Source organism: Bos mutus, chromosome 7 (assembly GCF_027580195.1).
Source record: "Bos mutus isolate GX-2022 chromosome 7, NWIPB_WYAK_1.1, whole genome shotgun sequence".
Taxonomy (NCBI): domain Eukaryota; kingdom Metazoa; phylum Chordata; class Mammalia; order Artiodactyla; family Bovidae; genus Bos; species Bos mutus.
The window spans coordinates 15,153,881-15,179,493 of record NC_091623.1 but is presented as its reverse complement, the minus strand read 5'-3'; the positions used below and the strand labels follow the sequence as shown (position 1 = coordinate 15,179,493).

The following is a 25,613-nucleotide window of genomic DNA, read 5'->3' as shown; positions in this document are numbered from 1 at the left end:
TCTGCATTACTGACAAAGCATTAAAGTCATTCTCATTAATTTTTTTCCTGCCAAAGTTTGACAGTGCTGCCGAATTCACAGTGCCAAGGACTATAAACATGAAATTCTTAATACTATGTCTTAAAATTTCTCTTTCAGGAAAGTCTGTTTCTTCCCACAACATTTCCTTACATATTTACACATCGTTTTTCCTTGCTGCTAATCTCTGAAGAAAAATTGACTCTGCTGTATTTTAAAAATGAACCCAGTCTATGTTCCTGACCCAATTTCTTTCCATTTTATCTGTTTACCATCTAATAAGCATGTTCTTAGATACCTAACATATGCAGACCACGCAATAAACTTGGAAGATGCAAGGATGACTAAAAACCGTGATTGGAGGACCCTAAGGAGTGCAAAATCTAGTAGACGACAAACATCCATAAACAGATTATTGTGAACACAGTGAGGTATCTACTATGATGGAGGGATCAGCTGAACAACATAGACTGGATTGAAAAAAGGCTTAGAGCCCCTTTTATTCAAGTTTCACGTGAATGTCAAATGTCAGTGTATTAATTTTGGTGTGTTGATGTACTAATTTTGTATCTTATTCACTACTGAGAAAAACAAAATTTGTTGAGCATCTAGTTTTGTACTAAGCATCACACATATAAGAAAAGCTGGGTTGGGAGAGGCGTGGCAGTACATGTTAGGAAGGCAATAAATACTTTTTAATTACTTTCATTAAAGTTTGTTACTGTTATACATGGTTTTAAAAAATCTTTAAGGTTTGTGTGTTGTTTTGTTTTCCATAAAACTTATAATAAGAAAATAGTAAATTTTATGAAAGACAATTTTATTGACTTTACTTATCTATCATTATGAAACATAAATTTTAATATAATTTATGAAATATTTCAGATTTTATTGTTATTTCATATTTACCTGATTTGCTATAGCTATCATATGCCAAAGGCAGCAAAAATCTAGAAACATGAAAACTAATTATACAAAATGAATTCATCTAACAGAAGAAAATCTTTCTTTAAAACAAATGGCTCAATGTTAGTGGTATGGTTGCAGTAATGAAAAGAAGTTATGTGAAATGCCAAAAAATAAAATAAAGAGCTTTGATTTTTAAACACAAGTATACTAGCTTTTATTAGATCTAGACTTATGTTAGGCAAGCAGAATTTCTTTAAAAATATTCAGTTCAGTCGCTCAGTCATGTCCGACTCTTTGCAACCCCATGAATCGCAACACGCCAGGCCTCCCTGTCCATCACCAACTCCCAAGTTCACTCAGACTCACGTCCATCGAGTCGGTGATGCCATCCAGCCATCTCATCCTCTGTCGTCCCCTTCTCCTCCTGCCCCCAATCCTTCCCAGCATCAGAGTCTTGTCCAATGAGTCAACTTTTCGCATGAGGTGGCCAAAGTACTGGAGTTTCAGCTTTAGCATCATTCCTTCCAAAGAAACCCCAGGGCTGATCTCCTTTAGAATGGACTGGTTGGATCTCCTTGCAGTCCAAGGGACTCTCAAGAGTCTTCTCCAACACCACAGTTCAAAAGCATCAATTCGTCAGCGCTCAGCTTTCTTCACAGTCCAACTCTCATATTCATACATGACCACTGGAAAAACCATAGTCTTGACTAGACGGACCTTTGTTGACAATGTAGTATCTCTGCTTTTCAATATGCTGTCTAGGTTGGTCATAAGCATCTTTTAATTTCATGGCTGCAGTCACCATCTGCAGTGATTTTGGAGCCCAGAAAAATAAAGTCTGACACTCTTTCCCCATCTATTTACCATGAAGTGATGGGACCGGATGCCATGATCTTAGTTTTCTGAATGTTGAGCTTTAAGACAACTTTTTCACTCTCCACTTTCACTTTCATCAAGAGGCTTTGTAGTTCCTCTTCACTTTCTGCCATAAGAGTGGTGTCATCTGCATATCTGAGGTTATTGATGTTTCTCCTGGCAATCTTGATTCCAGCTTGTGCTTCTTCCAGCCCAGCATTTCTCATGATGTACTCTGCATAGAAGTTAAATAAGCAGGGTGACAATATACAGCCTTGACGTACTCCTTTTCCTATCTGGAACCAGTCTGTTGTTCCATGTCCAGTTCTAACTGTTGCTTCCTGACCTGCATACAAATTTCTCAACAGGCGGATCAGGTGGTCTGGTATTCCCATCTCTTTCAGAATTTTTCACAGTTTATTGTGATCCACACAGTCAAAGGCTTTGGCATAGTCAATAAAGCAGAAATAGATGTTTTTCTGGAACTCTCTTGCTTTTTCCATGGTCCAGCGGATGTTGGCAATTTGATCTCTGGTTCCTCTGCCTTTTCTAAATCCAGCTTGAACATCTGGATTTCACAGTTCACGTATTGCTGAAGCCTGGCTTGGAGAATTTTGAGCATTATTTTACTAGCGTATGAGATGAGTGCAATTGTGCGGTAGTTTGAGCATTCTTTGGCATTGCCTTTCTTTGGGATTGGAATGAAAACTGACCTTTTCCAGTCCTGTGGCCACTGCTGAGTTTTCCACATTTGCTGGCATATTGAGTGCAGCACTTTCACAGCATCATCTTCCAGGATTTGAAATAGCTCCACTGGAATTCCATCACCTCCACTAGCTTTGTTCATAGTGATGCTTTCTAAGGCCCACTTGACTTCACATTCCAGGATGTCTGGATCTAGGTGAGTGATCACACCATCATGATTATCTGGGTTGTGAAGATCTTTTTTGTATAGTTCTTCTGTGTATGCTTGCCACCTCTTCTTAATATCTTCTGCTTCTGTTAGGTCCCTACCATTTCTGTCCTTTATGGAGCCCATCTTTGCATGAAATTGTTCCTTTGGTATCTCTAATTTTCTGGAAGAGATCTCTAGTCTTTCCCATTCTGTTGTTTTCCTCTATTTCTTTGCATTGATTGCTGAGGAAAGCTTTCTTATCTCTTCTTGCTATTCTTTGGAACTCTGCATTCAGATGCTTATATCTTTCCTTTTCTCCTTTGCTTTTCGCTTCTCTTCTTTTCACAGCTAAATGTAAGACCTCCCCAGACAGCCATTTTGTTTTTTTGCATTTCTTTTCCATGGGGATGGTCTTGATCCCTGTCTCCTGTACAGTGTCACGAATCTCCGTCCATAATTCATCAGGCACTCTATCTATCAGATCTAGGCCCTTAAATCTATTTCTCACTTCCACTGTATAATCATAAGGGATTTGATTTAAGTCATACCTGAATGGTCTAGTGGTTTTCCCTACTTTCTTCAGTTTCAGTCTGAATTTGGCAATAAGGAGTTCATGGTCTGAGCCACAGTAAGCTCCTGGTCTTGTTTTTGTTGACTGTATAGAGCTTCTCCTTCTTCGGCTGCAAAGAATATCATCAATCTGATTTCGGTGTTGACCATCTGGTGATGTCCATGTATAGAGTCTTTTCTTGTGTTGTTGGAAGAGGGTGTTTGCTATGACTAGTGCATTTTCTTGGCAAAACTCTATTAGTCTTTGCCCTGCTTCATTCTGTATTCCAAGGCCAAATTTGCCTGTTATTCCAGGTGTTTCTTGACTTCCTACCTTTGCATTCCAGTCCTCTATAATGAAAAGGATATCTTTTTTGGGTGTTAGTTCTAAAAGGTCTTATAGGTCTTCATAGAACTGTTCAACTTCAGCTTCTTCAGCATTACTGGTTGGGGCGTAGACTTGGATTACTGTGATATTGAATGGTTTGCCTTGGAAATGAACAGAGATCATTCTGTCGTTTTTGAGATTGCATCACAGTACTGCATTTCGGACTCTTTTGTTGTTAGAAGTTTCTTAAATATGATATTTTTTTCATTTGAAGATTGAAAATGTTTTGAATGTATATTGCAAAATGGAACACATCATGTCATATTACTGAAAATGAGATAGCTTAGCAGAGTCTATGCTAGCCTTCATCTCCATTCTTCTTAAGATGTAAAAACAAGGATGACTTAAGTCCTTCCCCAGGGCCTACTGTGTTTTTTAAATTTTTAAATATTTCAGTCATGTACAGAGAATAATACAATGCCTAAATCTAACCAAAGTTAGCATCATACCATATTTACTTCATATATAGAGATATTATATGTGTGTGTGTATATATATACACACACATATTTATAGCAAAAGGTACATTATCAAAATATATTTACTCAAAGAAAACTGGAAACCTGTATGGCACAGAAAAGAGAGAGGGAAAGCAAAGAATCCTTCAATAGACTTACCATCATTATGGATGTCAAGCCAGATTTTACAGTTTTCAAAAACATATACCTTCTGTGTTACATGAACTATTCTAAAATACAAGAAAAAGGCTTCCCAAATTATTTTATAAAATCATGATTTCCTGATACTAAAACTGGGGAAAAGTACAAGAAAGAAAATGACTTAGAATCTCACTTGTAAGATGCAAGAATGTAAAAAGCAATAGAACATTACTAAATTGAATCCATCAAGGTTTAAATATGTTTACTAATAAAAAAGAATTTATCAAAGAAATGCATAAAATGATCTTCCTAAAAAAATCTAATGTTACTCACCAAGATAGGAAATTGAAAGTGGAAAATGTATATATCTTGCTGATAAAATCATTTTGGAAATTGCTAAGTAAATTTATAAAATTGCACATTCGTGCACTCTACAACCAAAAAATCTCTTTGTAGTTTGCTATTGTTGTCATTCAGTAGCTTTGTCTGTCTGACTCTTTGTGATCCCATGGACTGCAGCATGCCAGGCTCTCCAGCCAGGCTCCTCAGTCCTTCACCATCTCCTGGAGTTTGCTCAATTTCATGAATGGATGATGCTATCTAACCATCTTATCCTCTGCCATCCCCTACTTCTTTTGCCTTCAGACTTTCCATGCATCAGGGCCTTTCCAATGAGTTGGCTCTTCACATCCAATGGCCAAACTATTGGAGCTTTAGCTTCAGCATCAGTCCTTGCAATGAATATTCAGGGTTGATTTCCTTTAGGAATGACTGGTTTAATCTCGCCATCAAAGGGACTCTCAAGAGTCTTCTCCACCAAAACAATTCAAAGGCATCAATTCTTTAGCACTCAGGCTATTTTATGGTCCATCTCTCACATCTGTACATAACTACTGGAAAAACCATAGCTTTGACTGTACAGACCATTGTTAGCAAAGTGATATCTGTGCTTTGTAATACTTTAAGTTTGTCATAGCTTTTCTTCCAAGAAGCAAGCATCTTTTAATTTCATGGCTACTGTCACCATGTACAGGGATTTTGAAGCCCAAGAAAGTAGTCTGTCACTGCTTCCACTTTCCCCTTATCTTCCATGAAGTGATGGGACCAGATGGCATGATCTTAGTTATCTGGATGTTGAATTTTAAGCCAGCTTTTTCACTCTCCTCTTTCACCATCATCAAGAGGCTCTTTAGTTCCCTTTCACTTTCTGCTATTAGAATGATATCATCTGCATATCTGAGGTTGTTGATATTTCTCCTGGCAATCTTGATTTCAGCTTGTGATTCATCCAGCCCAGCATATCATGTGATGTACTCTGCATAGAAGTTAAATAAGTATCATCACTAAAATATTCTGAGTACTATATACACCAGGAAACAAGTACAAGAACGTTAATACCATTGATTTTTTTCTATTTTTTAATAATTTTAATGGTTACTCCATTTCCAGTTACTAAAAAATATAGACTATATTCCCTGTGTTATAAAATGCATCCTTGTAGCCTCTATTACACCCAAGAACTGTACCTCCCACTCCCCCATCCCTGTATGTCCCCTCCCCTCCCTCTTTTCACTGGTAACCATTGGTAGTTTGTTCTCTGTATCTGTGAGTCTCATAGCACTGATTTTAAAAAACAAAACTGGAAATAGTTAAATACTCATATCCGTAGACTAGGTAGATGTATTGACTTATATGTGCATGTGGAATACTACAGAGTCATTAAAGTAAATATGCCTTATAAACAAACATATTGATAAATCTTAGTAATATAATATTGAATGAAAAAGACAAGTCCCAAAATATCACTGTATGTCTCTCCTTTATGAATTTTTAAAACACTTAGAACTAAATATTATTTAGAGGTCCGTTCGTATCTAGTAAAACTGTGCTTGAAAAAGTAAGGAAATAATGGAAAATGTATGACTAGTAAACATGTTCCAAAGAAGCAGGAAAACAGTGGAAAATGCGCATATAGGTCCTGTCAGTGTCTGATTCTTAGGTTGATTGGGTTCAGGACTCCTTATTAAAGGAGACATAGGTATAATCGTCTCAATATGAACAGACAATAATTTGATACAATTCATCACCTATTCATGACTTTTAAATTCTGAAACAAGTCACAGGAGGAAAAGTCCTTAATATAATCAAATATATCTTTAAAAAAGCAATACCACAAAGCATTCTCACTAAAGAAGCATTAGATACGTTGTTTCAATGTCTATGTTTTTATTGTTGGATTACTTTTTGTGGCTGGGGGGCGGGAGCCACGTCAGAGCTCACTGCGAGGCATGCGAGATTTTAGTTCCCCTCACAGGGATCAAACCTGTGTTCCCTGAGTGGAAGCACAGATTCTTAACCACTGGACTGCCAGGGAAATCCCTTTTGTTGGCTTACTTTTAATTATAATTTCCATCTTGAAAATACAAGATGTTGTTTTGATCTGCAAGTTAAAATAATATGTTATATCAGAATGATTCTTCATAATTTAACTTCCAATCTCTCCAACAGCAGTGACATATCTTGCTTTTAAAGTATAATTTCTACCTGATCTTTTATGCCACTTGATGTTACTTGTTAAAGAAAATGTTACTCTACAAAAGAGTTTGAGGCAATGCATTACAAGGTCATGCTTTTTCAGAACAGATGGTATTAAAAAGCATATCCAGTATTTTCTCCATAGCTTTTTTGCTGTATCTTTGCTATAAGCATTTTTTGCCACATTTTAACTGCATAACTAATTTTTCATCAGGCAGTTTGACCATGAAATAACTGGTTATAGTTTTGTTTTGACAATTTGCTTTCAACTGGTTGAAATGAATTAGTATTTTTTCTGGATAGTGACATTGTTGATGGCTTTATTAAACAGACATATGAGGACATGCCCCAAGAGTTGGTTATTTTGAAATACTTTGCGTAGGAGCAGGAAGTGGCCAGAGTCAAAGGCCTGGAAGGTGCAGAGTTGACACTTCCCACAGAACTTTGGAATATCAATAGACATATAACAGGATGTCAAGAACCAACAACAATGTACTAACTCACTACAAATATGTATCCTAGTATGGAAACAAATACTATCTTAATGAAGGAAGAAAGTCTAGCCAAAAAAAAAAAAAACTAGTGTGATGCCCAACAAAGTAATCAACAAGCAAAAAAAAAAAAAGGATGTTTCAATGAATGCAAAACTTTGAGGACAAGAATAGGTACAACCTGCAAAAAAAGAATATGTTATGTATAGTATTGCTATGGGAGAAGGCAGTGGCGACCCACTCCAGTACTCTTGCCTGGAGAATCCCATGGACAGAGGAGCCTGATAGGCTGCAGTCCATGGGGTCGCTAAGAGTCGGACACGACTGAGCGACTTCATTTTGACTTTTAACTTTCATGCCTTGGAGAAGGAAATGGCAACCCACTCCAGTGTTCTTGCCTGGAGAATCCCAGGGACAGGGGAGCCTGGTGGGCTGCCACCTATGGGGTTGCATAGAATCGGACACGACTGAAGTGACTTAGCAGCAGCAACAGCAGTATTGCTATGAATCTAATGACTTCCCTGGTGGCTCAGATGGTAAAGCATCTAGTCAAGGCTATGGTTTTTCCAGTAGTCATGTATGGATGTGAGAGTTGGACTATGAAGAAAGCTCAGCACTGAAGAATTGATGCTTTTGAACTGTGGTGTTGGAGAAGACTCTTGAATGTCCTTTGGACTGCAAGAAGATCCAACCAGTCCACTCTAAAGGAGATCAGTCCTGGGTGTTCTTTGGAAGGAATGATGCTAAAGCTGAAACTCCAGTACTTTGGCCACCTCATGCGAAGAGTTGACTCATTGGAAAAGACTCTGATGCTGGGAGGGATTGGGGGCAGGAGGAGAAGGGGATGACAGAGGATGAGATGGCTAGATGGCATCACCGACTCGATGGACATGAGTTTGAGTGAACTTCGGGAGTTGGTGATAGACAGGGAGGCCTGGCGTGCTGCAATTCATGGGGTCGCAAAGAGTCAGACACGACTGAGCGACTGAACTGAACTGAACTGAACAATACCTACAATGAGGGAGACCCGGGTTCAATCCCTGAGTCAGGAAGATCTCCTGGAGAAGGAAATAGCAACCCACTCCAGTATTCTTGCCTGGAAAATCCCATGGATGGTGAAACCTGGTAGGCTACAGTCCATGGGGTCACAAAGAGTCAGATTAACACTTTCAGTACTTTCAAAATGTGTGTAGCTATGAATCTATACACATTTTAAAAGTGTTGAAAGTGTTAGTCACTCAACCATGTCTGACTCTTTGCAAGCCCGTGGACTGTAGCCCACCAGGCACCTCTGTCCATGGGATTCTCCAGGCAAGAATACTGGAATGGGTTGCCATTTCCTACTCCAGGGGATCTTCCCGACCCAGGGACTGAACCCACGTCTCCTGCATCTCCTGCATTGGCAGGCAGGTTGTCTATCACTAATGCCACCTGGGAATGGGCTGGGAAGCCCCATTTTAAGTGTATTCAAATATTCTCTATTTCATTTTAAAGTCATTTTAGTTTTGTTATTAATTCTTCATGCTTAGTGTTTATGTGTTTTATAATGTCCCAGTTTTATTTTAGGTTATTTTTTATCTTTTATGGTAAAATTGCCTTATAACCAATTAGTTACGTGCAAAAGTATCTGTGGCAAAGATGTCTACATCAAAGATTCCTATGGTAAAAGTACCTAGAACCATTTAAAGTGTAGTAAATTCTATTTGTGAGCTCTGTCCCAAGTGTCCCCTAAAGGAAGATTTGGAAAAGTCATTTGTGTTGGGCTTGTAGTGATACTGTTTCCCATAAAGATGGGTCAAAGCTTATATTCTGATCCATAAACAGGTATTTCAGCATTTCTTGAAATATACCAGATTTCTCTGTTACGGGAAAAACATGTCAAAATAACCTGTTTAAGGATGACAAGCCACAAGATAAAGAGACTGATCTTGTGAGTTGTCTATGAAGATGAACAGCTTTTTTTTTAAGCTTTTGTTTTTATACTTCCCTGCTGTTTCCACTATGAATAACTTTCTAAAATTGTATTTTTAGTGTTATTCTAATAATTTCTATATGATACCTCTTTTCTTTTAAATTGGTGCTTGAATTTCATTAAAATATCTTTAGATTTCCAGATCCTTAAGCACTTATATCCAATAAGAAGGAGTTATACCCCAACTTTCTGTTTATTTCATTTTTTTTCATGTTATGTTTAAAATGTCAGAAATTTTGTGCCTGAAGTCTCAGATGGGATATTAATTAGTATTATTACAGAGATATTCAACCACAGGGACTATCTTATGAAAGTCTTCACTTAAATCTGTAAGTGGGCTTTCAGAGAAGTGAGGTATAACCTGGAGAGTTTTAAAAATCTTTAATACATATAGAAAAAAATTAAGCAAGTTTAGTATAGTAAGTTTGTTCCAGGGGATTCACTAATTCCATACCTAATTTAAGATTGTGGTTTATGAGCCATTTTATAATAATAGAAAATATAGTGCATGAATAGTCTTAAAGAATGTAATCATATGTGATTATACATATGATTGTTTGGAGCTGACTGCACAAAGAAATGAACACTTGTTCTAGACAGGCATGTATACAGGAGTCCCTTAAATAATATGTCAACTTTAGAAAGAAGGAAGTATGAGTATCTTATTGTTCACATGCAGTCAAGAACATTTTGTGAAAGTTATGTACCCTATTCTTGAGCTGTATCATTATAACTTGTTAGGCGTATACCTAACAGGTTTGGGACTTTATTAGAGATATTTCAGGTCATATTGCACTTTGGGGCTTAATTAAAATATGTTCATCAGCTAGTATTCAGATTTTATCAGCATTCAGCACCCAGTTTTATATTTTTCTGCTTAATAAGCTCAAAAGACCTTGGAAACTATGTTAAAGAGAATAAATAATAAATTAGTATTGAGACATAAAGAAAATCTTAATGAGATGAAATTCAAGTATATATGAGCTGCTTCTACTTCCACCTCTAAACAAAATAAATCAAAAATAATGTCAATAACAGCAGAAGAATACAGATAAGACACTTTACCATAAATGTATTAATATAAAGAAATAAAGCATGTTGATTTCATGCAAATTCAGAGAGGGACTCTATAACCATGGCTTCTAATGAGGCTCTCCAAGAAGACAACTATAATTTGTGGTGACTGGAGTTCTGATGAGTTAGATAGCCTTGCCTGCCATTTCCACCAGAGTTGAGCTTATCCTTTTTATACAAATAAAATGTTGACAATGTTACTGACTATGCATTTGAACGGGAATAATTTGTTTCCTTGTTACCTATGTGATATGTACAGTGTGTACAAAAGATATATATATTTTTTTAATGTTGTGCTTTAGAGCAGTCCACTTTCTGTTTCAATGGCTCTTAACCTTGTAATCTGCAGGCAGTTCTCTTCCTGCGGAGCCATCACCCGCCCATTCCCCTCCAATCACTTCAGGGCAACATGCTGACCCAGGCTGTTTTTCAGCCGTTGATGTTACATTTTCCCAAAGCAATTTCCAGCATTTACCTCATCCTGATTCCTAAGAGGCCATACCCCTTTCTACTTTCTTTTGTAAGGACAAGGAGAGAAAATTACATCTAGGTTTTCTTTGCATTGTTGCTGTTTTAGCCTAAAAATCAACCACGATAAAACATGCACATACTCAGTTAAGACCAAAAAGTCTAGAATTAAGGCTTGCATGATCTCATGAAACAACATGATGTACAGGACTCTATGGATGATTTACAAATTGTGGGAATGGCAAAGTCTGATATCAACATAAAATGCACAGTTCCTTCAGCAAGCATGGTACATAAAAATATTGTGTTTTCTGTCAACCTTCCTACTTTTCATGGGCCTCTAAATATTGAAGATATGAAATGTGATTTGCCATTGCAACATACTGTATGCTGTGGATGTTTTTATTTTCAGAATTCTCATGATTTTCATTTATTTGTTACAGAACAAGGAGATTTCTATAAATATACATATTGACACACATATTTGTGTATAGATGTTTTGTGCTTGTAAATGTCAGTATCTAAGATATGTAATGGTTATACAAAACACAAATGCCTTTGATAAGATTATATTCAGTAAAGTAGTTGTCAAAGATATATATTCAACAGCTCTTTTAAGTCAACAACCAACCAAATTCTGACTACTGAAGTACATGCCAGTTCATTAAATCTTTACCTTTATAAAAAGATGCAGGTTTGTACATAGGCTGTCCTTTCATTGCACTTTCAAAAAGCACTGGATAAAAAACTATTTCAATTCTTACTTGAAAGTTATGTTATTGTTTTCTAAGTTACATGCATATCATTTACTTGCCATTTTCTTTGTTTTCTACTTCATTTGGGCTTTGGCACTGCTATAATTAAGGTATTTAAAAAACACTTATCAGCATGCTATTTGATCAAAGACTTGTTTAAGTCTCCATTAATATATTAATAATTACTCTATCAATTACAGAGTAATTCAATTAGTCACCACCCTGAGTGGTTCATAGAATAAGTGAAAGTTCCCATCCTAACCAAAATCAGGCTTGAGAGGTAAATAAAGAAGATATGTTCATTCTACTTTTCAGTGTGGTCTTATTTTTTAGGAACTCAGCATAAAGTCACTTAAATAACCCAATGAGAAAAATATGATTATTTTCACTACTAATGTTCAAAGTTTTACATTTCTCTTCAGAAATGTGTTAATCTTTCTGACATAGGTTTTAGAGAAATTGGGAAATAGATTACCTATTAACTTGATGTCAGTTTTAGTTACTTATAACTATAATTGTTTGAGAAAAATTTTTCAAAACAATTCAAAACAAAATTTATATAGAATATTACAAAATTCTCATCAAAAATACAGAAAATTAAGTTATTTTTATTTATATATCATTAAGTAAATTAATATAAGGGTATTAGATTCAGCCCTTGTAATATTATTTTATTACCTCCAAATATTTATAATGTTGGTTGTTTCATCTTTTTATTGAGATATAATTGATTTACAATGTTTCAGGTGTACAGCAAGATGATTCAAATGTGCATCTTCTTTTTTCAGATTGTTTTCCATTATAGGTTATTACAAGAGATTGAATATAGTTCTCTATGCTAAACAGTAGGTCCTTGTTGGTTATCTATTTATATATGCTATAATAGTATGTATATGTTAATCCCAAATGTATCCCTCCCCCACCATTTTCCCTTTGGGAACATTGGTTTGTTTTCTGTATAAGTCCATTTCTGTTTTATAAATAAGTCATTTGTATCAGTTTTTTAAGATCCCACATATAAGTGATATCATATGATATTTGTCTTTGACTTACATAGTATGATAATCTCTAGATCCATCCATGTTGCTGCAAATGGCATTATTTCAGTCCTTTTTATGGCTAAGTAATATGTCATAATATAATAATATGTACCACATCTTTATCCATTCTTCTATTGATGGACATTTAGGTTGCTTCCTTATATTGGCTATTGTAAATAGTGCTGCTATGAGCATCAAGTTGTTTCTGTCTTTTCAAATTAGTTTCCTCCAAGTATATTCTCAAGAATGGGATTGATGGATCATAAGGTAGCTCTATTTTTAGTTTTTTGAGGAACCTCCATATTGTTCTCTATAGTGGTTGTACCAATTTACATTCCTACCAACAATGTAGGATGGTTCCTTTTTCTCCACATTCTTCCCAGCAATTATTATTATTTTTTTAATTGTATTTTTGTTTGTTTGTTTTTGTTTTTTAATATAAATTTATTTATTTTAATTGGAGGCTAATTACTTTACAATATTGTATTGGTTTTGCCATACATCAACATGAATCTGCCATGGGTGTACACGTGCTCCCCATCCTGAACCCCCCCTCCCACCTCCTTCCCCGTACCATCCCTCTGGGTCATCCCAGTGCACCAGCCCCAAGCATCCAGTATCGTGCATCGAACCTGGACTAGCGACTCGTTTCATACATGATATTATACATGTTTCAATGCCATTCTCCCAAATCATCCCACCCTCTCTCTCTCTCTCTCTCCCACAGAGTCCAAAAGACTGTTCTATACATCTGTGTCTCTTTTGCTGTCTCGCATACAGGGTTATCGTTACCATCTTTCTAAATTCCATATATACCAGCAATTATTATTTGAAGACTTTTTGATGATGGCCATGAAGGAGACCTGGGTTCGATGCTTGAGTTGGGAAGATCCCTGGAGGAGGGCATGATAACCCACTCTTGCCTGGAGAATCCCATGGATAGAGAAGCCTGGTGGGCTACAGTCCATGGGGTTGCAGAGTTCGACAGGACTGAGTGACTAAGCACAGCACATTTTAAAACAGAGTGAAGTGATACTTCATTATAGTTTTCATTTGGCATTTCTCTAATAATTAATGATGCTGAGCATCTTTCATGTGTTTTTTGGCCATATGCATGTCTTCTTTGGAGAAATGTTATCTATTTAGATCTTCTGCCCATTTTTTTGATTTAGTGAGTTATTTTATATTGAGCTGCATGAGCTGTTTATATATTTTGGAGACTGATTCCTCTATGGTTACCTCATTTGCAAATATTTTTTTCCGGTTCTGTGAGTTGTCTTTTTGTTTATGATTTCCTTTGCTGACAAAAGCTTTTAAGTTTAATTAGGTCACATTTGTTTATTTTTGTTTTTATTGTTATTAGTCTAGGAAATGGATCAAAGATTTTGTGATTTATATCAGAGTGTTCTGCCTAGCATCCAGGCTTATATTTAGGTTTTCAATCCATTTTGAGTTGATTTTGTGTGTGTTGTTAGGGAGTGTTCTAATTCCATTCTCTTACATGTAGATGTCCAGTTTTCCCAATTCCATTTATTGAAGAGTCCATGTCTTCTCCATTGTATATTCTTGCCTCTTTTGTTTTAGATTGATTGGCTATAGGTGTGTGAGTTAATTTGTGGACCTTCTGTCCTGTTCCATTGATCTATATTGCTGTTTTTGTTCTAGTTCTGTACTGTTTTGGTGAATACAGCTTTGTAGTCTGAAGTCAGGGAGCCTAACTCCTCCAGCTCCGTTTTTGTTTCCTTGGGTTGCTTTGACTACGTGGGATCTTTTGTTTTTCCATACAAATTAAAAAAATTTTTTGTTCTAGTTGTGTGGAAAATGCCCTTCGTAATTTGATAGGAATTGCATTGAATATATAGATTGCCTTGGATAGTATAGTCATTTTGACAGTATTGATTCTTCCCCCCAAGAACATGGTATATCATTCCATCTGTTTGTGGCATTGATTTTTTTTTTATCAGTAGCTTATAGTTTTCATAGTATAGATCTTTTACCTCCTTTAGGTACATCTATTCCTAAGTATTCTATTCTTTTTGATGCAATGATAAATGGAATTTTTTCCTTAATGTCTTTTTCTGATTTTTGATTGTTATTGTATAGAAATGCAGCAGATTTCTATGTATTAAGCTTGTATCCTGCAACTTTACTGAATTCATTGATGAGCTCTAATAGTTTTTTGATAACATCTTTAGGATTTTCTCTGTATAGTAACATGTCATCTGCAAACAGTGAGACCATTTCCTTATTATAACATGATCTTAGTATTTAAAAAGAGAAGTACAATATTTCATAAATTATCTTATTCTTAGTTAATCATTTCACCCATAAATGTGAATTGTAGTTACGTAATATTTTCTTTACTTTAAGAAAAATGAAATGACTATCTTTGTGTACATCCTGAGAAGGTGACTAAAATGTGCTATGATAAAAAAGTTGCTGGGAACCTAGTTTTCCTGTTTCCATATTTATATTTCTAACAGGTACTCAGAGAGTGATATTAGATTCTTCCCCCAGAATTACTTATTGTTTTACTGTTAACCAAGTTTTATATACCATTATTATGTCCTATATATTGTTTTGTACACATATTAACTCATCTAATCCTCATAATATCTGTAAAATACTAATAACAGGGCTGTTCTCACTTTTTCACATGAAGACATTGAACTGTATAGAGGTAAAGGAGCTTGCCAAAGACATATAACTAGTAAGGGTAGTGGCTGTTCATGAACCCAGGCCATTCAGTTCTGCTAGAATAGACTGGGTCTCACAATCACATTCCTGAAGATTGGAGCAGATTTTTAACTAGTTGCACCCCCAGTAAAAATTGTTACTTCAGCTATAATGATATTTCCTTGACCAGTAATGTTGTATAGAGAAACAAGAGAAAAGCAGCTAACATTTCCTGCTGTGATGCTCTGCAACATCCTTAGCCATGGGTTGATTTTGTCCATTGAACATACTTAGGAAGCAGTTCCAGCTCAGTCCAGCAAAACTTTATTAAGAGACCATTACACATTAGGCACTTTTAACACAGATTTGGACATGAAGTGCAGTGCCAGCCTACACATGTGCCAGCTTAGTGCCCTAAATAACTTGTTGTATCTCAGCCAAGCCTTGGGAGGTGAGGATCTAAAATAGCAGAAGCATGTTTGGAGTACAACTTTAGCTCAAACACTCTGTGAGAGGGCAGAGTGGTCCTGGGCCAGGGATAGGCATAGGTCCAAAATAGAGGGCTTCTCTGGAATCACCCTGCATGCAGAACACAAGAGTGATATATCCTTGCAATGTCTCCGAGTAAAATCTGTACATCCCTGTTGCAGCAACCTCATGTGAAGTGTGGGATGCTGGTTATTTTTATGCAGAAAGAAGGTTTGCTTAGGCCTGGTATTCTAAGTTATAATGTAACAAATTTTAGGACAAAATCCAGCTTGAAACAGATTGCTGACTATTTAAATCTGAGGAGTTGACTTCACTGGAACAAAAAAGAAAAACATTTCTTGATCAGAAAAAAAAAAAAGCTGAGAAGGGGAGCAGTTAGACTGGGAGAAAAACAGATCTGTTAGAAAGAGCCAAGACACACAATTTAAGGAGAAAACATCTCCACCCAGCAGGAAACCGTGACTTTAAGAAATACCACTGCAAAAGATGCTACAAGATTCCTCACTGCGTCATCTTAGCTCAGGACTTAACAGACATTTAGGCACTGAAAACTCCACTGGAGGTGTTTTTATTCTTGTGACAGTTTGAGTTCTTGTGTGTTTACAGCCTTGATGACAACACAGTGACTCAGAGTACTGTAAGATCTTTTTTTTTCATTTATTGTCAGCAATATTAAGAGCACTTTGAAGACCAGCCACTCTGCCTAGATGTTTCTGTGCAATTAGATTTGGATTTAGGATTGCAATAGCAATCCATTCAGACAGCTAAAGAACAGAGAGGAAATGAAAGTTTAAAGACAGGCTCTCCTAATATTGTAAAGCCTGAATTGTTTTTTGTTTGAAGCTTAGAGTGCCTTTATGCTTGATGAGTGTGGCAAGAAAGCTTTTGAGACTCTTCATAAATTTCTGAGAAAGAGAATTCAATGAGATCATTGCATGAGAGTCCATGCATGTGGTAGAACTTCGACTCAGAAAGACAGGTATGAATTTGGGGTCCTCCCTTTACTGACCACTGATCTTTGGGTCACATGTCATGTTAGCTCCATAGGCATCTGTTCTCACTAAAGTGGATATGATACCCTACCATCCAAGAATGTTCAGAGGAGTCACTGAAGACATACCACAAAGCATTTAGCATAGCATGAGGCAGCAACAGTTCTCCTTCCCAGGATATTATAATTTTCCATCCTTCTTTGCTGCAGGACACACAAGATGTTTTAGGTGACATAACATATTATTTGGAAAACAGCAACAACAAATATTTTATATTTTTTATAAACTTTCTAGAATACTTTAAGGCAGCATTAGGTGGTTTTCTGTCTTAATCCATTGTGCAATTTGAGCCTGATGTCATTAATGAATGTTCCAAAAAGTGGGCAAAAAGCCCATGTGAATTTTTAGAAATATATTCCTAAACCAGGAAACACTGGGAACTTTTTCATATCCTTCTTGGTAAGCATCTATGTCACTAAATATGGTCTATTCAGTGCATTCTCCTTAGTCCCCTCTTCTTAGCCATGGCCTTTGTCTGACCCATGACTGTCTATTTGTGGCTCTATACATCTCTCAGAATGCAGAAACTGAAATAGAAACAGGAGGTCAGAGTGGTTGAAAGCCACTGAGGTCACACGTGGAATGATGACAGTTGAAGAAGATAAGATCAAGGATGTGCCATAGTACTTAGTCATAGGAAGCAGGAAGAAGTAGTAGGCTATTGTAGGAATATAGGAAGCTATAGATCAAAGAACATTAAAACAACAAATGGTAAAGGTCTTATAAGAATTGTCCACATGGAAACAAAGTTTCCTATAATTTTTCTGTTAATTAGCATCATAAGATATAAGAAGAGATGCATGAAATAGAGAACAAAAAGGGGAAAACTAAACTATTCAGTGTTATGTAGTCTTCTTTGATGAAAATCACCCCTATCTTTTACATTTCAGTGTTGCATTTGAAGACATTAATGTTTACTAAGTCACAATGAGTCTTAAGCCCTTTAATAAATATTTTGCAACAGTGAACACATTATGAGTACAGATCCCACATGCCATCGAAGCATATTTTAATTCTCTCTCATTTTTAAAGAAAACTTGACTTCCTCAACAGTTTTAGGATTGTAACTTTCTAAAAGATGATTTTCAGTGGACAGTGATTACTATTTGTTGTCGTTCAGTTACTAAGTTGTGTCCAACTCTTTACAACCCCATGAGCTGTAGCAATCCAGGCTCTTCTGTCCTACCCTATCTCCTGGAGTTTGCTCAGATTCACATCTATTGAGTCAGTGATGCCATCCAACCATCTCATACTCTGCCACCCTCTTCTCCTTTTGCCTTCAATCTTCCCCAGCATCACGGTCTTTTCCAGTGAATCGGCTCTTCTCAGCTCTTCCCGTCAGGTGGCCAAAGTATTAGAGCTTCAGCGTTAGCAACAGTCCTCCCAATGAATAGTCAGGGTTGATTTCCTTTAGGATTTACTGGTTTGATCCCCGCACAAGTCCGAGGGACTCTCAAGAGTCTTCTCTAGCACCACAATTCAAAAACACCAGTTCTTTAGCACTTAGCCTTCTTTATGGACCGACTCTCACATTCGTACGGGACTCCTGGAAAAACCATTAGCTTTGACAATATGGGCCTTTGTGACTTCTCTGCTTTTTTAATATGCTGTCTAGGTTTGTCATAGCCTTCCTTCCAAGGAGCAAATGTCTTTTAACTGCATGTCTGCAGTCACCATCTGTAGTGGTTTTGGCGTCCAAGAAAGTAAAATCTGTCACTCCTACTTATTCCCCTTCTATTTGCCATGAAGTGATAGGACTGGGTGCCATGATCTTAAGTTTTTTGATTATTGACTTTTAAGCCAGCTTTTTCACTCTCCTCTTTTCACCCTCACCAAGAGACTCTTTAGCTCCTCTTTGCTTTCTACCATTAGAGTGATATCATCTGCATTATGAGGATGCTGATATTTCTCCTGGTAATCTTGATTCCAGTTTGTCATTTATCCAGCCTGGCATTTCACATGATTGCTATTATTAAGTTATTTATTACTGAACCAATTAAAATTCATGGAAATGGGGTTGATTTTTTTTTAAGTTTAATTATAAAACATCAAATATTTTGTGATGTGATCACAACTACAATTTTATTTTTATTATTACTGAAGTGACCAACTACAATTTTGTGTTTATTATTACTGAAGTGTCCAGTAAAGTCAGAAAATTGAATTATAAGCACAAACTCTGGGAGAAAATGATCAATCTCAAGAAGGTCAGCCTTGCCAGTTTTGTACTATCTCAGTTACACAAAATCCACATGCTAGATGAATCAACATAATATAAAATTAAATGGTAGAATGAAATGACTGCTCAGAGTAGTTGTTCAAATTTTAAACTAGTTTTACCCACTGGCATAATCAAAATTACAAGCCAATAATAGACTCAGTCATCTATTTCAAAATACAAATAATCAAGTGGATTTTTGGCTTTAGTATATATGTTTCTTAATCTCCTGAGTTCAAAAGAATTACAAATTTATGATAGACTCTATTGTGGCATTTAAATGATGTCTTTTCTTTTTTGTAGGTGGATCTTCTAGTCCCTACCAAAGTGACTGGCATTATCACACAAGGAGCTAAAGATTTTGGTCATGTGCAGTTTGTAGGCTCCTACAAACTAGCTTACAGCAATGATGGAGAACACTGGACCGTATACCAGGATGAAAAGCAAAGAAAAGATAAGGTAAGTCATTCTGGTGATTTGGGACATGCAGAAGTGGAGGAGCAAATTGTTTAACATTTTTAATTTCCTTGATTATTTTGATAATTAGGGATTGTAGAATTATAATTAGAAGTGAACAGATTTGATTACTAATTCATTGTTTCTCGTTCAGTTTGATTGTGTTTTAATTTGTAGATTTAATTTTTTGAGCCGTAAAATGTTTTAATATTAAAATAATCAACATATATTTGTGCACCTAAACTGCACCGTAAAGTCTCTAATTATTTTTCAAAAAGTTCTTAGTGTGTTGAACATCTTTTCATAGCGTTTGATGGTCTGAATGTCTTTGGGACCTTGGAGAATGAAAGTGCTCAAGGAAACTATCAATAGTTAATTGGATCAGATGTTAAAATATGGCCTTACATTAATGAAATTGAATTTGTTGCTTAGAGTTTTTGTGCAAAGAAATATAGCTTTCTGAAAACATCAGTAGAAATGAAATATCTTAGTTCAGTGATGTGGGGGGAAATATAATACACTTTCATTCAAGTTCAGCATTTCTGTGTTAATAATGATTTTTTCCATTTTCTGTAACACCTTTATTTCCTGACTGTTGTTTGTTACCAATAAAAAGGTTGGGAATATCTTTCTCTCTTCAAATATCCAAGGTAGAAAATTTAATTTTCCCAGAAATACTAAGACCAGAGTGGCTGTTTCAATGGGTCTACAAAGTCTGAATTTAGTTAACAGGAAATTCATTTTAGGGGAGATGTGTTTTTAGTTTTAGATTACAAAAACCACAATTACTTACCTTTTAATATCTCAGAACATGCCCATTTAGCATCTCAGGATAGACACATTCACTTAACATCTCAGAAAACACACATATTTTGAGCTTTAACATCTCAGAAATCGGTGTATCTCAATATCACAATTTAATTGGAAGCTTATTATTTTCTAGAAGAATATAAAATAATGGCATGTTTTATAATCAGAGGCACCTTCAATTGAATGAATATTGAATATTTTGTAAAATGTCTTCAAATTTTTTATGTGTAGACAAATATCTGCTATAATTTATAACAAATAACTTTCAATTCCCGTTTTCACCTTTTACAGTAGGCATTTTTATGTGTAAAGAGTGAAAATATATTCTGTAAGGTGTAATTTTTCATAAATTATGCAGTTCTTAAAATTATTTTTAAGGTAAGTGTTCTCATCTATAATCCATGCAATATTTACTGAAAAGCATATATCTGTAATATTAAAATCCTTATGTAGTCCGATTTAGGGAAGAGGTGTAAACCAATGTGTTCATGAAGTATTTCATTATCTCCATTTATATTAAGCATATGATTTAATTATTATTTGTGAGTAATTTTTTAATTTCATTAATTTATATATTGGACATATGTGTATGAATTCATTTTATTTCATTATCTCAGTCTAAAATGTACATAAAATTTTGGTGTCAAGTTGGCCAAGTAATTTGATAGTGTTGTTCAGGTTTCCTATATCCTTACTGATTTTCTACCTACTTGTACTATTAGTAACAGAGACAGTAATGTGAAAATCTTCAACCTTAATTGTTGATTTCTCTATTTCTCCTGGCAGTTATATTGGTATTTACTTCATGTATTTTGAAAGTCTATTTAAAAAAATATATGAATCATTAGGGTTGTAATGTGTTTTTAATCAAATAACTTTTATCATTAGAATAGGACCTTCTTAATTCCCCATGGTATTTCTGCTTTGAAACCTACTTTGCTTCTATCCGTAGGGATACTCTAGCTTCCTTTTGATTAGTACTGCATTGGTATATGTTTTTCTCCATCTTTTTGCTATTAACTATTTCTGCTTTGTATTTAAAATGCATTTTTTCTATCCAGTATAAGATTTTTTCCTTTTTTCCCATTCTACTATCTCTGCTTTTAAATGGAGCATTTAGACCATTTGTGCTTGATATGAGTATTGAAGTGATTGGGTTTAAATCTCATCTTCTTATTTATTTCCTATGTGTCTCATCTTTTCTTTCATTTTTTTTCCTGTTTTCAGCCTTCTTTTGAATTAATTGAATTTTTTTAGTGATTCCATTGTGTTTCATTTGTTGACTTATTTGCCGTAACTTTTTTTTTTTTTTTAGTGACTGTTTTATTTTGTAATATACATATAAATATGACAGCTGGCTGAACTCAGCCAATGTAACTGGTAGTTTTAAAATTAGATTTAGCTGTTCTGTTTTTAATATTATAGATTGGTACATTGCAGAAAAACCTTAATAAGTTCACTATTTATTACCAAAGGAAGCAACTAGCACCAGTAAACCAATGAACATAAGAATGCTGCAGTTACTGTCATAATAAAAACATACCTTATGTATAAGAAGGAAGTATAGGGCATAAACATCTCCATTCCTACAGAGAAAGCAATTTTATAAAATAAATGAGAAAATGGATTGCATGTGTTCTTTTAGCACTTGGAAATACAGGCATCTTACACACACACACACACACACACACACCAATCAAAGTATGTTTTTATATTTATATGTATGTGTGTGTGTATATATATATATCTCCAAGTAGTTGTGTTTTGTGTTGGTATTACTATTAATACTAGGAAATTAAGTATAGTTTCATATATTTATAGAAGTGTTCTTTTTCTTCTTTCAAGAGGTCCTACACAACTCAGCAATTAACTTTTCTGAAGTTGAATAAACCATCTTCTCTTGATTCTTATTATTTATATCTTGTTTTCTGTGGTTACTTGCCATAAGAGGAAAAGGTCTTCAATAAATTCATTTCTTACAAGTATAAATTCAACCACAAGCTTTCATTCAAATAAATATAATAAATGAATGTTTCACGGCAAAACATATGCCTGTGAAATGTTTTATATATGCACATTTCAAAGGAAATATTCACAAAAGTTACTTATCTTGTTTTCTGTTTTTACCCAACACTTCCTCTAATCAATTTTGGGGGCTATGGATGAGGAAATCTAATGTAGATCTAGAAACAGGATTAATGTCAGGAAAACAATGACAAGGAAAAATTATGTACATGTATAGAAAGAAAGAAAGTGAAGTCACTCAGTCGTGTCCTACCCTTTGCGACCCCATGGACTGCAGCCTACCAGGCTCCTCCGTCCATGGGATTTTCCAGGCAGGAGTACTGGAGTGGGCTTCCGTGGTGCCCCAGCTGGTAAAGAATCCACCTGCAATGCGAATAGACCTGGGTTCAGTCCCTGGGTTGGGGAGATACCCTGGGGAAGGGAAAGGCTACCCACTCCAGTATTCTGGCCTGGAGAATTCCATGGACAGTCCATGGGGTCACAAAGATTTGGACATGACTAAGCGACTTTCAGTTCAATCAATTCGATGTATATGTATGCTGCTAAGTCACTTCAGTCCTGTCCGACTCTGCACAACCCCATAGATGACAGCCCATCAGGCTCCCCCGTCCCTGGGATTCTCCAGGCAAGAACACTGGAGTGGGTTGCCATTTCCTTCTCCAATGCTTGCAAGTGAAAAGTGAAAGTGAAGTCGCTCACTCGTGTCCAATTCTTAGTGACCCCATGGACTGCAGCCCACCAGGCTCCTCCATCCATGGGATTTTCCAGGCAAGAGTACTGGAGTGGGGTGCCATTGCCTTCTCCTGTATATGTATAGAAGTATCTAAATATATGCATGAATGTGCCTGTGTATATATGTGTATGTGTGTACATATACAACAAAAGTTCCTTGCAGAAACAGAGATGCCTTGTTCTCATCATTAAAATGTCACTTTCTCATTACCTTCTCTGAGCTTTCTTAAGAATTGACTTTAGTATTCTATTTTTGAACAAAATTCTACATTAAATCTTTTGCTATGGAGCATGTGATAATACTTCTCTCAGTACAATCCCTACATTCTTATCAATATTTTTTCTTTCTAGTCTACAATATTTTCTAACATTTAATTTTGTATTTCTTTCCAACATGGATTCAGATTCTTTCATTTAAAAGTCAAATGTTCCTTTGCTCTCATGAAAGTGACATTTGTTTTTGTACTCTTGGAGCTGTTTTACTGCACATTTTAGCAGGAAAATTGCAAAATTTGACAGACACTTTCTGTATTTAATTTTTAAGGTTAGAAGCCAAAATAACATAATAATAAATTTCAGGAAGAGTACTTCTATGGAAAAAGTAGAAATGAAAATTGGTTTTCTCAACCAATGTATTAGTCATAATATGGTTTTTAAGTAAACTTGAATTTACACCATGGGAGCTTTCTTCTTTGGAGAAGGAAAAAATGCTGGTAATAGTCTATTTTGTCTCTCCCCTGAAATTACACTTTTTTTAAAAAACATAAGTTAAAAAACTTCAACTTCATTCTGGGTTTTCTGTAAAAGAAAATCCAAAACCCTGCTTTTTGTTGGTTCTTAAAAAGATGAATTCTGCATAGTCATCAAGAACTATTCTGCAACTTGGCGAACTCTCTAATTCAGTAGTTATCAAAATTTCCTGATTATAACACTCATGGGAGAGCTAGTTAAGAAACACAGTTTTCTGGGCTCTGCCTCATACTCTGCAGGGAGGCTCTGGGAATTTAAATGTTTACAGAAGCCTAAGCTAATTTAAATAATAAGCAAAGATGACTCTAATCAATACCAAAACTCAAATTAAGCTTTCAGAACTAAATGCAGTTTTGTATTTTTCTAATGAGAATGGAACTTATTCCTTAGGACTTTGTTTGGCCTTTAATTTGTCAGTAGAAATCAATATGAATTGGTGCTTCCAAAAGCAGGTTTAGATTTTGATATGTTTACCAGTTCTCTTACGAACACCAGAAAGTAACAGGTACTAGTTTTAAACAAATTTTACATTTAAATATATTTAAGCAGTTAGGAATACAGATTTTGTGGGAAAGCATCTAGAAGAATGTGAAATATATGTTCTGCAATTATTGTCACCTCCATGCCATATGTAAGGTGGCGGGGGGTGGATGTCTGAATATGACACAGTGGCTCAAAGAACTCTCAGCCTAATAAGGAACTCAGGAAAGATGGAAAAACTTTGATTCATTCAGCTTATTTTGAAGAACCAAAATACCCTCTACCCACTGTATTATCTAGGAAACAAGTAGCACAGATGTCCACTTCAAAAAGTTTGTGACTCTCCAATAGGAAGAAGAAAAAAAATTCCTGGTCCGTCCCTCTTGCCTTTCTTTTCTCAACTCAATGTGAAAAAGAGAAGCAACAGCACAACAGTCCTTATTAATAAAGCCTGCAAATCTGTACCAGAGAGTATATTCAAATCCGAGAGTAATTACAAATGCCGCAGGGCATGCTGTCTTTCCTGCTGATGCTAGCACTCCAAGGTAGCTGGAATTAAATTTGAATACTTAAAGCCTTGAAAGTCCAGCTCATCAGTGAAGCAAACTGAAGAAGACATCATTCCAGCAGTCAGTACCCATGCTGCTCTTTTGAAATTTGATTTGGACCAGAAATTTAGAACCTGAAGAATGCCTAAGTGCAACCAAAAGTGGAGTCCAGCTGCTTGCCACTGAAGAAAAAAAAAAAAAAAACAGTAAAGAGGCAAAGCTGATGGAAAGGAAAGTTTGCTTTATTTTTATTGCTGGTCCAAAGGCCAACTCCTGCCCTGACAATCAGAGGACAAGAGCTTTTCTAGACTGAGGGAGGAGGCTACATGTAGAAACAATAGTCAGCTCTTGACAGTTGACTTGAAATTGGTCATTGGTGGCCTGACCAGCATCATCTTGATTATTTTAGGTACAGTTAATCTTCAGTTCTGTGTTTGGTTTGTTCTCATTTCCTTGAGGCCAATTCTTGGAATTGTGGCAGCTTATGTCATGGCTAGTGCGAGTTTCAGCATCTCAAAGACAGCTCATAAGAAGCTCAATATTATCTATAGCCCTTGAGAAGGAACTAAAGGGCTATAATTAATGACAACATTATTAGTATTTGGTCTCTTTTGACTGTTTTCCTTTGTTCCTGTATTGGTTCACCTCTGATTAAACTTAGTCTTGGGCTAAAGTTTTTCCACAGGAAAAAGCAGGCAGAGGACATGCGGAGTAAAGAAAAGAAGGTCCTGCTTCATTTCACTAGGAAGTAAATAAAAGGAATCCTCAGGGGCAGTCAATGGGGAGGATGCTAGCAGGAGAAAATGAAAGGGGTGAATTAGTCTTTCAA

The 25,613-nt window shown here is 35.8% G+C and overlaps 1 protein-coding gene across 2 annotated transcripts in view; it reads left to right on the top strand.

Annotated features, from left to right (window-relative positions):
• The window catches only part of EDIL3 (EGF like repeats and discoidin domains 3), a 489,721-nt gene that overhangs the window by 414,274 nt on the left and 49,834 nt on the right, over positions 1-25,613 (top strand). For both annotated transcript variants that reach the window (XM_005903751.2, XM_005903750.2), the window contains one exon: positions 19,287-19,442. In XM_005903751.2, the coding sequence (XP_005903813.1) occupies positions 19,287-19,442 (156 nt within the window). The remainder of the gene's footprint in view (positions 1-19,286; positions 19,443-25,613) is intronic.